Here is a 15,410-nt window from a genome sequence, read left to right on the forward strand (position 1 = left end):
GCCAAAATATCCTCAAGAAACTTTAAGAATAACGGGGAAAAGCTTTCAGTTTGGCGGGAAAATATGTGTGGAGACTTTATAGGCTTTCAGTTTTAAAATGGTTTGTTCGTTTGAGGTATTTGAAAAGGTAAAATTACAGTAAGAACTGGGAAATAGGAACAAAAATCGTGTCACTTCTGCTGGAGAATATCTTTTACATAGCGAGCATGTTAAAACTTGCTAAAACTATAATGGTATGACCATGTCTGTTGATAAAAAAGCAACAAAAGCTAGGAAGTTTAATTTAAAAGTCAATAAAACGATCCTTAGGTTTTGATTTTGAAGTTTGTTATTTAAATATTAAAAAGTAACAGCAAAAAAGAATTTTTTTAATGTGAATAGTAATAGGAATATCAATAATTCATTAAAAATAACCAAACTACGATTGTCCCCAAGTTTTTTAAATGAGAAACAGTTTCACCTTTTTTTTTGTAATTTATTTTATTTGCTTGTTGTTTCTTTTTATAATGTAATGCATAAAAATGGTGGTGTTTTGTTTTTAAAAATAAACCAATAAACATTTCACTTTTATTAGTGGAATACAAATAAGTTTACTTGTACACGACAAATAGTTGATTTTTTTTTCATTTTTTCATTTCTCATTTCATTTTTGCATTCTATAAGTTAGTTGCAAAAAAAAAAGTTTGTGTTTTAGTAGTTTTTTTTTTTGGTTTTGGTTTTTTAGTCGTCGTAAATGTCTTGTATAAGGAAACGCAAAAGATCTCCGAACAAGTTTGATTTTTGTTGCTTGTTTTGTTCTCAGTTTTCATTTTCATTTTGGTTTCATTATTTTCTTCTTTCATTGGAACGGCTTTATTGAACTTTTGTTGTTGTTGTTGTTGTTGTTTTTGGTTGCATATAAGTAATATTTGTTTTGTCGTTTTTCCATTGCATTACGCATTTAAAAACATTAATTCTTTGGCAGGCATTGCATTTCGTAGTTTTGTAAAAGTTTTTCCATTTCATTTAAATCGTTCTCAAAAAACGCAAAAGTTCTTAATATCCGAAAAACCGAAAAACCAAAAAGGATTCAAAATATTTTTGAGAGATGTGAAAACAAGTCGTTTGTTGTGTTTTTAATTTTTCAGTTTTCCATTTCTGTCCTGTTCAGTTTTCATTACAATTTTGATTTTGTTTATCAAATACACATCAATACGTTGGTAGTTTAAAAATTGTGTTTTTTTTTACGTTTTCACTTTGTTTTTTGTCTTGGTTTTTCTTTTCTTTTTTTGTGCTAAATTACATTTTAAAAATATGCTTAATATTTTTTTTTCGATTTTTGGTTGTGTTTTTTTTTTTTTGCTTATTTTGTCGCTTTAGTTTTTCTTTTTTGTTTTGGTTTTAAAGTCAAAGACACGAAAGTGAAAGAGGTTTTTGTTTTTGGTTTACGTCTGTTTGCTTAACTTATTATTTTGTTTTGTTTTCTCTGGGCTTAGTTAATTGTTTAGTGTAATGTGGTTTTGCATGCGCTTAATTTTAAAACACCGAGAGTTTGCTCAAAATTTTTAATGTTTGCTTTTCTTTCCGAATGAAGTTTTAAATATCGAAATATATATATGTATATATATAAATTTTTCATGTGTTTTTCGCTAATTTTTTTTTGTTACATTTTTTACGTTTTGCCATTGTTTATTGTAGTTTTTTTTTTTGTTTTAATTAATTTTTTTTTACTTGTTTGGTTTAAAAACACCGAAAGCTTAAAATTTAGAGATTTTCCTAAAGTGTAAATTTTTTACAATTTTCCCATTTTTCATCTCTGGCATTTTTCTTCTGTGTTTTGATTTTGTTGTGTTTACTGTTGTTCTTTTTATTTTTATTTGTTTGTGGTGTCTCATTTTCATGTGTCAACGAAGGAAGGTTGAAAAAAGAACCGAAAGAAAAACTGGCAACGCTTTCCGTTTTCTCGTATTTTCCCATATTTAAAAACGATTAAAATTTTGAATAAAAATGTGTTTTGCTTGTAAAGCATATTGCTAAGCTCCTTCCGCTTCCGTTATCGTTCTGCATTTTTTGTGTTATCGTTTCCGTTTCCACTTCCGTTTCCGTCTTCTCATTCGTTCATGTCCCCTGCTCTGCATACCGTACAATAAATAGGTTAAGGAAAAAACTGTATCACATTTTCAATTACGTCTTTGTTCGTAGCACCTTCATAGCCCCATATTCATACACGCCCCCTTCTTTTCTCTGCCATTCGAATCCCTCTTAGCCCCACGCCTATGTACAGACCTCTAATCTATCCTACCCACCAATACAGTTGGAGAAAAAAATTGCGCTTCGGATTTTATCACAAAAATAATTACAACTCTTGTGTGCGGAATGCACCACCCAATCTTGCCCCCACTTGCCACACGCCTAAACTAACATTGCTTCTAAGTCCCAACTGTAAACCTTAACCTTGACGCTATGCGCGTCCTGAATTGGTTCCATTAATTCCATACCATTCACTGTCATATTTTCTCTTACTCTCTCGATTTCCCTCACTCTCACCTCGCCTTCCTCCTGTGCAATCGATTAATAATTAGAAAAAAAAGAAGGCTAAAATTGAAAACTCAAATCGGGAAATAAATAACTTTTCTTATTTGAAAAATAGGTGATCTTTAAATCTCTGATAATTTGAAGTAACTTCAAAATGCACACCCAAAAGTATGCTTTAAGTTTATATATAGCAAACTTTAAATGACAATCTGAGGCGATCTCAAGCTTTGTGGAAATTTAAAATAAAAAGAGATTTCAAATCGAATCTTATCCAGTATTTTTTTCTATTTAAAAAATGTAATATCTTTGGGTTATCTTCATTCACTGATCTGAATGACAATGTTCGTTTGTATATTTTCTTTTGTTTTGTTAATTGCTGTTGTTAATGAGTTGATGATGAGATGATGTCAAAAATCAGTCTCTATTGCAATTTGTTCTATTTTTAATGTGGGCTTGCTCTATTTCTCTGGTTCTCAGTAAAAGTGTTAAATATTTTATTCGAATTTGTTTGTTTGCATCTTTGATTTCTCGTTTTACATATTTGTTTTCATCATTTTGTTTTGTTGTAGTAGTACACCTTAGAAAAATATCACATTCTTTCTTCGTTCGTTCGAGAGACATTTCTTATGTGTTTCATTTTTTTTTTTTTTTTTGAATTATTATTTTTGTTTTACATTTTTTGTTTTATTTTGCTATTTCGATTTGTATGTATTTGTTTTTTTAGTTTTATTTACACATTTAGGTTTTTTATTGATTGGTTTTTTTTTTTCTGTTTTTGCACGACTAAAATATATAAAATTTAAAAAATATTTGATTGAGGTCATTTCAGAATTATTGCTAAGTATTTTCCTCCCCTCGTTCTTTTTTTTCCGAATTGCCACTCCAACGTTTTTTCAGCTCAGCTCTCTCAAAAACTTTCGTTTCTAACCATTCGAATTTGATCTAAAAATGTTTTCCTTAGTTGCATTCTTAAGTTTCGTATAATTTGTAGACACCGAATCTCATGTTTATGTATATATTTAAAAAAAAAAAAATGTTTGAAACATTTTCCATTGTTTCCGCGTCTCCTAGGACTTATATGTATGTAAACCCCTATAAATATATTTAAAGAGACACGACAGCTAAAGTTTAGAGCTTAGGTGTGAGAGAGAGAGACTGTTGAGAGAGTAGGAGAAATAAATACAATTTACTTTAGTTTTACATTTTTGAAGTGTTTTTTCGATTTTGGTTTTTAGTTTTTAGTTTTGCTCACAACATCAACAATGAAATATTATACTTTTTATAGATTTTTGTTGTTTTGTTTTGAGGGACTTCTTTTTTTTGTATTTGTGGTATTCTGTAAAAATCTCAAAAAGACGCCTAACACCGAAAAATATATTGCATGTACTACATTTTATGTTTTATTATGCTTTTTCGCTTTTCTATTCTGCACTTTTTGTATATTTTGTTGGTTGTTTTCTTTTTGTTTTTTGTTTTTTGTTTTTCTTTTCGAGATGGTATCCATTTAATGTATTTACATACATGAGTTAGTTGCTGTTAACAATTCAATTGGTTTTTTGACAAAGTTAAAATGGTTTTTCCATCATCTAAAATCAAAGTCTAAACAAAAAACAAAAACTAATTTGAAATGATTTTTTGACTATAATATATATAGAACATTGTTATATGGTTATGCCTTTTCTTTAGTTTTGTTTTTGTTTTGCAAGTGAAACCTCGAAATTGTCTTAATTTCATGAAATCGTAGTTTTATTTTGTTAAATTGTATTATTACATTTAAAACTTTGATGTATTTGCTAAATGATTTAGGGATAGGGACACCCAAAGTACAAGTGACTGATGAGGTTTTTGTTCTAAATATATAGAAATAATAATAATGAAGCTGGTAATATTAGGAATTTTCTTGTTAATTATGCTAGGAATGGCAAATATTATATCATTTATATACGAACTTTATGATTTCCGAATTGAATTGGAAAATATAAAAATGATTTGTGATTTTGATAAAGTGAAACCCAAAATATTAGTAATCCTCACCATTTTGAGTGCCCCTTGGGTGGTGAGTGTACGTGTGGGAGTGGAATACCATTAGTTTTTCATTAATATATATGCTAATATATATATATTTTTGGTTGAGTTGCTTTCCGCATATTAGTCAAATGAACAACATTTATATTTATTTATGGTTTGTTTTTTTTTTTTTTTTTTTTTTTGTTGGGCTTTTGTGGGTTCTTGGGGTTTTGTTTCAAAATATGCACGTCATGTGTATATAATATGATGTATGTATATAATGTATGTATATATATCTATTTATATAAGTAATAGACACCGAAAACCACGTGTACATTTATGTATCTGTATATAGATATATTCTATGTATAATATTTGGATTTCTTTGTTTATTCATTTCCATCTTTTCATCTTTTCATCTTTGCCTTTGCCATTTCCGTTTCCGTTTCCATTTTATTTGGATTTTTGAATTTTACCTTCCGCTTGGTTGGCTCTTCTTCTTTTTCTTCTTGTTGCTGTTGTTGCTTCTGCTGGGCTCTATATCTAGGTATATCAATAAATATTGTATTTTAAAAATGCATTAATTGTTAATGCCAAAAGTTTTTCGTTGTTGAATTTTGTAATGTAATTTTCTATTACACGTATTTTCCTGCATGTTTGTCAAATGCCTTAAAAAAACTGCCTACGTGGTAAATTTGTATTATATATATATAATATATATATTTATATATATATATATGTGTATGTATATACGAAATAAGAGTCTTGAATCCCTCCAATATTTTCTTTTTTGGCTTAAAATCAATTTTTGCTCCTCACCGCTCACCGCTTTTACATTCACAAAAAAATTCCAATACTTAAATTTCGCCTTAATTTTGATGCTTGATTATTTTGTATTTCTTAGAGTTTTCTTTTTTTTTTTGGTTTCTTCATTTAACATTTACTTGCACACACACCTAAGAAAAAATTACTTTAATTTTTAGGGTTTTCATTTTGTTTTTCTCATTAATTTTGTTAATATTGCTTTTCTCTTTTTTGGGGTTGCCTTAATTTAGCTTTTAAACTTGTTTTTGTATCTTACCGAAAAGGGAGTATTAATGACACAATTTTTGGGTTTTCCTTCTCCTTTTTTTTTTTTATTTCTTACCTTAGTTTACCTAAAATTTCGTTTAAGGCGCATTTTCAACTATAAACATAGGCAATAATGGGTTAAACGAGGGGTGAAATATCGACGGATGGTTTCATATCGACGGATGTGCCCGAGATGGTATAAAAAAACCAAAAGAAGAGAGTGTGTGTGTGTGTGTGGTTTCATTGCAAAAAACTTTATTAATAAATACTATCAAATAATAATTCCAAAAATAATAATATGTGTTTCCAAAAAAATTTGATAATAATAATAATAAGAGTGTCACATAACTGTAATAATAATATTCATAAAAATAATTCATTCACATACACAGCTCACAGCTTGTTGGTATTTGAAAAATGTTGCTTGAAAAAACTTAATTTAGAGTTTTGGGAAAATCATAAACATTAAACGTAGATAGATTTCGGCATTTTGTGATGTTTACATTTAGACACGAAAAAAAAACAATAAAATAGTTTAAAAAAGATTAACTTAAGATAGTAAGATTACAAATTTTGCATTATACTTTGCGGGTTTCTTTTTTGTGTGTGTTTACAAAAGGCAGTGTTGATTTTTGTTGTTTGTTGTTGTTTGTTGTTGTTGCAGTTGCAGTTGGATGTTGTTACATAAAAAAATAAATAGTAATTAAAAGCGAAATCGAGAACCGAAAGGAAGTAAATCTAAAGTTAGTTCCACTCATAGAAATTCACATCAGATTAATGTTAACTATAATAATAATAATAATAATGAACTAAAAACTATAACATTTGCTAGAGGCCCTGATCTTTGACGGTTCACATACTGACACAATTGAAAATGAAAAAAAAGGAAAACTTATATGGTAATTCATGAAAATAATAAATTTGTTGTCTTTTCTTTACAATTAACATAAGATATAGTGTATTGTGTATAGCATATAGGCAAAAATAACTCGAAAGGGTGCTGTTAATTAGTTAAACTATCACATAATATATATTATATATATATACTCGTATATATTCCAAGGCAAATATATATTCGCTAAAATTGAACACTTAAGTTTTGGAGAGAAAATTTAGGCAGAACTGTGTTGCTGGAGAATAATAAATAAATTACAAAAAATATAATCGAAAAAAGGTCGGGGATCTTACTATATAAACGTATAGATGATCCCTCCCTTGTGGATGGTAGATCTCTCTCTCTTATATATGCGCTGACTTTCTTCTCGTTCCTTCGCTAACGCCATCTCTCTCTGTCTCCGTTTCTAACTCTAGCTCTTCTATCCCTATCTAACTAACTAGTTTCTAGCCCTCGCCGGTTGGTAAATTAGGATTAGTTAACGCTTTGCTTTCAGCTTTCAGCTTCTATGTAATTATATGCTTTGACATTTTTCTTGTCTAGACTCATTTCGTTACGGGATATACATCTATATATATATAGTTTTGGGGTTTTTGTTTTTTTAAGGGGGGAGGTTTGTTTTATGTGGATCTTGTGTGTGGACTGCTTGTGGATTTTGTGTGGGCTCTTTTCGGTGTGGTTTAGTTGCTTTTTCTCTTTAATATTTAGTTAAATTATGAGGTACTTGAAACTTTTTGGCACAGTGAAAGTTTTCATTTACTTTACTTCTACCACTTTTACTTTGATTTGTTCTCATTATTTGTGATTTTCTTTTGTTTTTTTTTCTTTCTTTCTTTCTTTACTTTTTGGTACGGCAAATATTCTCCTTAGTGCGTTAGACATTTATTAGATACATACAAAAAAAAAACTGTCCCATCTCTACGCATTTGAATTTTCTCGGTTTTTTGGATTTACATTTTCATTTACATTATAATTCGATGTTCTTGGTTCAAGGTTTCTGTTTGAATTTGCTTTCTCATCCCCATTTCTCTGTGTGTATTGTTAGTGTTACGGAACTAAGTCAAAATGAAGCAAATATCGGTTGAGAAATTAACTTTTGACCTATGGGTGTTCCCTATTTTTTTTTATTGTTTTTTTCTTTGTTTGTTATTGTTTAATTGCACATTTCGTTACCAGCGGATTGTGAACGATGCGGCGGCAGAGTTGCCACCTAACCGCAACGCATCGTTCAAATTTCTCTATTGCTTGCCATGGTTGCCCCATCGCTATAAACTATTCTTGCCTGTTTCAGCTTGCTTTGTAGTTTAGTTTTAGTTAGTTAGTTAAAACTTCAATGTTGTTTTCTTGTTGTGATCACAGTTAGTTTTGTGTTGTTGTAGTTTGTTTGCAGTTTGTTTTTTGTTTTTCATTTTTAAATTGTAATTGCTATTGTTAATTGTTAATTGTTGCTATGTTTGTTTTATTAGTTTTGATTTGCTTTGCTTTGTATATAAATTAAACTATTGACGGTGGTAGATCCCATTTAGTAGTATCTCCTAGCTTTTACAATAATCCTATAAACCAACATCCGACTCTCCATCCTGAACATATATATAATATGTATTTGTATTTAGATCGGTTAACCGAAGAATAAATAATGCTTGCATCGTTGAAACATCGTTTTAGTGGTTGGCTTAGTTATCTTTTTTTCTCTTTTTGTTTTTTAGTACAGTAACTGTACTTCGTTTAACTAAAATCCCAAGTTAGCTTATTGTTGTTTTTCTGCGGTAGGTAACAGAGTTTGCTCAGTAATATTGCATTGATTATTCTTTGTTGCAAAGTTCGTTTTGCATTTTGCATTATTTGTTTTTCTTTCATTTTTTTGTACAAATTGTTGCTAGTTTAGCTTCTATAGATCGGTGTAAAATTAAATATATTTTATCTATTGTGTATATCAACGGCAGATCTGCTCTCTTTTGTTTTTGTTTCGGTAGAAAATACAGACTATTATTTGTTATTATTGCTATTGCAATGTTTGTTTTTGCTATTTTTTGAGTTTGTGGCTGTTGTTTCTTCGTGTGTTTGTTTTTCTTTTGTTTAGAAATTAAAGTCGCATTTCGTTCACATCTGCACTTAAAGCATAGTTGTAAAGGAAAATCAAAAAAAAAAAAAAAAAAAAAACTGAAACCTAAATCTTTTGCTACGATAATTAATATTCGTAAAATCCTTACTCACGCATATTTTGTTATATATTTATATATAGATTCAGAGAGATAGGTGTGTATATTCAGAATCTTAAACACTTTAATACCCGTGCTAATTTAGTTGCCCGTAAATTTTGTTTTTCTCTAGCTTGCAAAAAAAAAAAAAAAAAAAAGAACTCTAGCGAGAAAATGTGATCTAATCGTAGAGCTTCTTCTGTTAATAATAGGATTTATACATAGGCTTTTTGTTTCATTCATATCCTGTATTCAATGTGTGTGTGCGTGTGTGTTTGTGGTGTGGCTGATTCTGGAGCTGGTTCCTTATCTGCGTAGGAGCCGTCTCCTACGCGCCTCATCTCAGCGTGGCGCATTGTGAATGTGTGTGGTTAGATGCTTCGAAAGGTAGTCCGCTCGTGCAAAGCACTTGCCGCAGGATTCGCAGTGATACGGCCGTTCGCCGGTGTGAATTCTCAGATGGCGTGTCAGATCCGACTTGCCACCAAAGGCTCTTCCACAGAACAGGCAGACGAACGGTCTTTCCCCGGTGTGTTTGCGCACGTGCAGCTTGAGGTTTTCCTTGGAGCGCACACACTTGCCGCAAAAGGGGCATGCGAAACGCGAGGTGGCAGGCCTGTCAATGGGAAAATAGGATATTAGTAGAGGTTTTAATCATATATCATAGTTTTAAATTCATTTTAAACTTTGGGTTAGAGAACTTACCTCTTGTCCCTTTGTCGCTCAGCGGCATCGACGCGCAAGAAGTTGAGTATGGAGGCCTCCTGTGGATTTAGTCCCAGGAACTGCTCATTCGGAATGCGCTCGGCGTTGATCAGTGAGGTTAGCGAGCTAAGGGAACTAATGCCACCGCCACCTGAGGCTGAACCACCGCTTCCACTTCCGACCGCACCACTTCCGGTGGCATTGCCACTTCCGCCAGAGTTAACCTGCGCTTGGGCAGCGGCTGCATTAGCAGCAGCCACAGCAGCAGCTGCTGCTGCCGAAGATGAAGAACCGGCGGCCGAAGTGGCCACCAGTGGCAGTGAAACGTGACCCAAATGGGTCGGCAGCTGCGACTGCGACTGCGGATTGTGGTGTTGATGTTGCTGATGTTGTTGATGGTGATGGTGGTGGTGATGGTGATGGTGTGGGTAGGAGGGATCCGTTTCCAAGTGGTGCAGGCGCGACTGTAAAATAGGGCATTAGGTAATTTAGTATCGAAGGAAGTTTAAGAAGGATCTTTAAGATCGATGTGGGATAACTTACCCGCTTGTTTGTACTATGAATACCGTCGGAGCTGCTTATGTTAGGCTCGGTGGCGCTGGTAGAGGCCGAGGCCGAGGAGTTGTTGTCCTGATAGAGCATCGTGATGCCCGCTGAGTCGACGGTGTTGTCCTGTTCGTGCTCCTCGATGTCGTTGGAACGTGATTCGGTTGTCTGTTCATCGGAGGCGCCTTCCCTCTTCACATTCACTCGCAAATCCTCACCCTCATCAGCGAGCATTGGCTCCTGTGAACTGGTGACCACATCCTGGTCCACCGAGGTAACCGAACCCGAGGCAGAAGCAGAAGTGGGCGCAGCCACTGAGACAGACATAGCCGAGGAACCAGATCCTCCCAGTCGACCAATCACGCCAACGCTCTTCTTGCCATGGAGTCGTTCGAGGGCATGGTTCAAGCGATGCTTCTTAAAGCTCTTCAAGTAGCGGAACTGCATTCCACAAACATCGCAGGTGAAGAGCTTGTCGGCTGGGAGACGAGCTCGGTGGTTCTGCTCCTTGTGTTTGGCATAGGCGCTGCGATAGCGATACGACTGGCCACATTGCTCGCAGATGAAGGGTTTCTCCTCGCCGGGTCCCACGTGGGGATGCTGCAAAGCAGCATGCTGTTCTAACAGCCATACATTTGGGAAGTGGGCATTGCAAACTACACAGCGGGTCTCCTCCTCAATCGTTTCGCCAGTGACTCCTGGTACTCCAGAACCCGATCCTGTACCGCCACCTGAAGAGCTAAACAGGGAAGAGCATGTGTCCGAGGGACTTTTCAGCATCTGACTGAGTTGCTGGGTCAGCAGAGGTGGTGTAGACGATGTGGACGACGAGGAACTCTTCTCCTTGATATCAGAACTGCCGGCTGCTCCGGCTAACAAGAGTTGGGTGTACTGCCTCAGACCGGCAGCATCGACGATAACACTGCCGGATCCTGAACCAGAACCAGATCCCGATCCCGCTAAGATGGGAGTTCGTCGCTGGCGTTGAAGGAGTTGCTCCAGTGACTCCTTGTACAGCTGGGCACTACGTTCGCTGGGTAGCTCCATAATAGTGACCTCATCACTGTCCGCCGAACTGCGTTTGCAACTATCCTCGCCAGAATCATTAGACATGGCCGTGGTCGAACTAGTGGCTATTTGCTGGGGTGAGGGTGAAGATTTAGGACCCTTAGACTGCTGCTGTTGCTGGTAGAAGGCGGTGGGTGTGGGGTAACGCAGGTTGAAGGTTGCTCCTGCCTGACCCTGGCCAACTGCTGCTCCACCCACTCCGCTTGTTTGAGGTTGCTGCGGTTGCTGCTGTGCATGTTTGTTGTACTGAGTGTCGCCGGCTCGGCTGGCGGCACTCACCTGACTTGTCGAGGATGAGGCGGTGGTCGCCGTTGCCGTTGCCGTAACGTTCGGTTGACCCGGCTGATAGTCCTTGGTCAGCAGGTCGCTGAGGGTGGTAAAGCGGTGCGGAAAATCCTTGGGCGCCGCCAGGAGACCACGTGTCCTGTGATTAAGGAAGTTGTTAATATTTGATTTTAAATTTAAGTTCTAGTATAGATTGGTGTTTCTACTTCGGCATATTTATAGATTGTAAAGGTTTTTTAAGGATTTCGGTAATAGATTGTGTTTAAATTGGTCGATTATATCAGAAATCTGTTATTTTAGAACTTCTTTGTAAAATGGTGACCCAGAACTGGACTGGACTGTACATCTTAAGTCCAAAATTTGGTTTATGTATTCTTATTTTTTTTAGAAACATAAATTAAAAAGTATTTTTTTAATGATTGATAGTCATTGTTTTCCTATTTAATGATAGTACTTTTCTAGTTTTTACCTATTACAAAAAGGTGACCCAAAATCGAACTTCAAAAGCTTATAACTTGATTAATCTTTCTCGGATTTTTAAGTGCGATACTTCTAAAAGGCTGTGGTTATATTGTCTCATTAACGGGATTAAAAACAACTTGCTTTTTAATCTTTAAGCCTTGTAAATCTATCTTACCTGAGGGCCTCTTCTGCTAGCCATGTCTGATGATGCAGCAGGCTGAGTATTCTGGACGGATCGATGTCGAAGAGGCTCAGGCCGAGTGGTGAGAAGGGAAAGGCGAAGGGGGTTGGGCAGCGACTGGCGGCCATAGCGCTCATCGGGGAACTGAAGTTACGTAGCAGCTGTGTGGGATCAGAAATCGGTATATATTCAGTTTGATTCTAGCAATACAATCGATATATGTTTATATAGTGCGCAGTGCCTCTCTTTTGTTCTGCTTTCTTGGAGTATTTCTTTTGGGTCAGAGATATTGGGTCTCAAATAAAGTATATCTTAGTTCTAAAAATTGAATGTGAGGAGGGGCTGCTAAACTGCTTGGGCTAAGGAAATCCTCTTTTATTTTTTTTGGAGTTTTGATATCTATTTCCTCAAGGGCTTTTTTTTGGGCTACATTTCCAACTCATGCAAGGCAAATGAATACAAGGCAAGCAAACACTTAAAAGCTCACACAAAAAGACATCTAGAAGTGGACAAACTATCTGGCAGATATATATATGAATATATATATATATATGGCAAATTAAAATACAGAAGAGTTCAAAAACGATAAGTCGATAGAGAAAAGTTGAAGAAGCTGCAAGGATAGTGGATAAATATATACTTACATACGTGACGTGGCTATTTTATGTTCGGTCATGAGTTCATTTTGGGAACGAAAGATTACTTAGGACTAAGATAGAGTTCTTAGGACTTACAATTTAGAAAATGAACAGAATTTTTTTATAGAACTGAACCTCATTGAAATGAAAAATATTAAAAATAACTTAAACAAAACCTGATTCTAGTGATAAAAAAGATAAAATATTTCCAAAACTTAAAAAATCAAACAGGATATATTTTATATAAGTTTTTCAAGATCCTATGATATTAAATCTTATGATCTGTTTTATATAGATTACAGATAATCCATGGCGCCGCCATGTTCTTTGATTAAAACTCGAAGTGTCCCAAATATTTTTCAATATTTTTATTTATTTAGAATTTTATTTCATTTTCTTCATCTCTTTTTTGTTTGTTTTCCATTTTTTTTTATCTTCTTCTCCACTTGCTTCTTCTTTCATTCTTTTGTTTGTCATTCTTTACTCTGCTTGTATTTGTGTGAGTGTGTGTGTGTGTTTAAGATTGTGTTAGTGTCGCGTGTGTGTGTCTGTGTGTGAACAAGTTCTTAAGTTCTTTATAATTTTATATATCTTTTCATTCGCTCGACTACTAGAAATGTTGTTAGGCATAGACTATAGACTATATAGCTAGCTATATATGACTGATCCATCTGCTGATCCTATAGGTTGGTTTTCATGTTTCTTCTGCATTTATTTATTTTCCATTTTCTTGTGGTTTTTCCATTTTAGTTTTCTTAGCTTGCTGTCTTGATTCCCTCCTCTTTTCTTTTTTGACATTCTTTGGGGATATTTTTTTGTTTTGGGAAGGGGGGAAGTTTGTGGGGTTTTCAGGGATTTACGAATAGAAATCAAATCATCAGCTTTTTTTTGGAGGTCGTTCTCAGAATCTTTTTCGCCTGGCTATCTCCTTTCTTTTTTATTTTGTTTAGCATTCTTCATATTTGTTTGTGTTTTCGGTTTTTTGTTATAAACTATGATATGCCTTGCTTTGCTTAAATATTTTTCTTCTTATTTTTTCCCTTCATCATTTTTTATGTTTTTGTAATAATTTTCATTTAAATTTGTTGTTGTTGTTGTTCTGGGTGTGTGTGTGTGTGTAAGGATTTGGTTTGCCTAAAATATGCCTGGGTGTGTGTGTAAGTAATTGAATTTCCATTTCGTTCTAAAATATTTTTCTTGATTGCTTCTATTTTGGTTTTTCTTTATTTTTATCTTGCTTACTTTTTGTTTGGTGCCTGATAAGCTGCTCTCTCTTTAGTTTTCATTTTCTTTTTTTATAGTTATTATTCAGCATTTTGGGTCAACTCGAAAAATGAGTCGAGTCGAAAAATTGAGTGGAGAGTTTTTGTTGTAAGTAATTATTTTTGCTCAGTGCTTTTGGTTTTTGTTTTTTGTTTTTTGTTTTCTTTTTTAGTTCTCGTTTCGACTACGAAAAAAATATATAGTTAGCGTATATTTTTAACCTTCCATTGTTTGTCTTTAGTAATAATTTTTTTGTTTTCTTATTATTTTTTTGTTTTTTTTTTTTGGGGTATTTTCCATACATATATATATATCTGTTGAGTTCCCATCAAGCTCTCTCTTGCATATATAGAGTACAAAGTACTATATAGCTCGGGTGTGTTGTGGTATGTATGAGTGTGTGTGTGTGTGTGTTTGGGTGCTGAAGTGTGTGTAAAAACGATAAGGAATGTACATGATAGTGAAATGGTTTTTATATGTATTTTTATTTCGCTTTTGTTGGTTTTTTATTTTCATTTTGCCATTTTTATTAGCCACAAAATATCAAAAATCTTATTTCGAAATATATAAAAAAAAAATATAAATCAAAACTAAATTGTATTCGATTGGAACTTAAATTGCAGTTTATAGTTTATACTATATATATGTTTTTTTTTGTATATATATTTTGCATTATTTTAGAGTTACGATCGCTCAATAAATAATGGGGAAAATTGCTTAACTTAGGATTAATAATGTTAATGAAAAATGTTTAATAAAACTTAAGCGGTTGTGATTATTTAAGATTTAGTTTTTAGTTAGTTAGTCGCTGCTGCTGCTCTTAGTGAATTGTTTTTTGCGGCCTCGGCCTTAAATTAATTATTGTATAATTCTTTCATTTTTTTTCTTGCTTTTCTTGTTTCTGTGTGTGTGTGTGTTGGTGTGTGTGTGTGTGTTTACAGTTAGTTAAGAATATATATTTATATAAATTATTTATGTATCTTGTATGTCTATATTGTAGGAACATATTGACGTAATCATAACGTATTGCAGCTATTTGTTCATCCTCTTAATTCGGTTATTGTTTTATTGTTTGCTTCTTCTGAATTTCTTAATTTATTTTTTATTTTTTTTTTTATTGTATTTTGCATGTTTGTATGTGTGTGTGAGTGTGTGTTTGTGGTTTTTTAACCGCCTTACTCTGTTTATTAACCCTCATGTTAGGCAGTTTCTTTTGCATTTAGGTTAAACAGCTCATTAATCCCAGTAGATTTTTCGTTTACAATTTTCGATGGAAAATCCACCGCTTTTGGAATGCCTTTAACGATAACTCGAGCTGTTTTCCCTTGCTTTTAATTATTGATTTAAATAGGTTCAATAACTTAAGTTGAAAATATTTCAAAAAAAAGTGTCTAAAAACAAACAAATAATAAGTGTTTAAATAAAAATATTCGTTAAATTATTTATGAATGAGCCTCAAATAGGGAACTTACAAGAATTTTCTCAACCGTCGTTTACTAAAACTATTAATTTGCTACCCATTTTGTTTTTATTTTCAAATGTCCATAGTGTGCTGCTATTTTTTCTTGCTTTGTGTT

At 33.6% G+C, this 15,410-nt stretch overlaps 1 protein-coding gene across 1 annotated transcript; it reads right to left on the reverse strand.

Moving 5' to 3' along the window:
* Window positions 1–8,146: 8,146 nt before the first annotated feature.
* LOC108102889 lies at window positions 8,147–13,597 on the reverse strand. The gene is made up of 4 exons (XM_017208092.2): window positions 11,927–13,597; window positions 9,934–11,428; window positions 9,391–9,854; window positions 8,147–9,301 (listed from the first exon to the last, which is right to left on the reverse strand). Exons 1-4 carry the CDS (start codon window positions 12,067–12,069, stop codon window positions 9,028–9,030), a joined length of 2,376 nt encoding a protein of 791 aa, XP_017063581.1. The 5' UTR covers window positions 12,070–13,597; the 3' UTR covers window positions 8,147–9,027.
* Window positions 13,598–15,410: the final 1,813 nt, after the last annotated feature.

Source organism: Drosophila eugracilis, unplaced genomic scaffold (assembly GCF_018153835.1).
Source record: "Drosophila eugracilis isolate 14026-0451.02 unplaced genomic scaffold, ASM1815383v1 contig_124, whole genome shotgun sequence".
Classification (NCBI taxonomy): Eukaryota; Metazoa; Arthropoda; class Insecta; order Diptera; family Drosophilidae; genus Drosophila; species Drosophila eugracilis.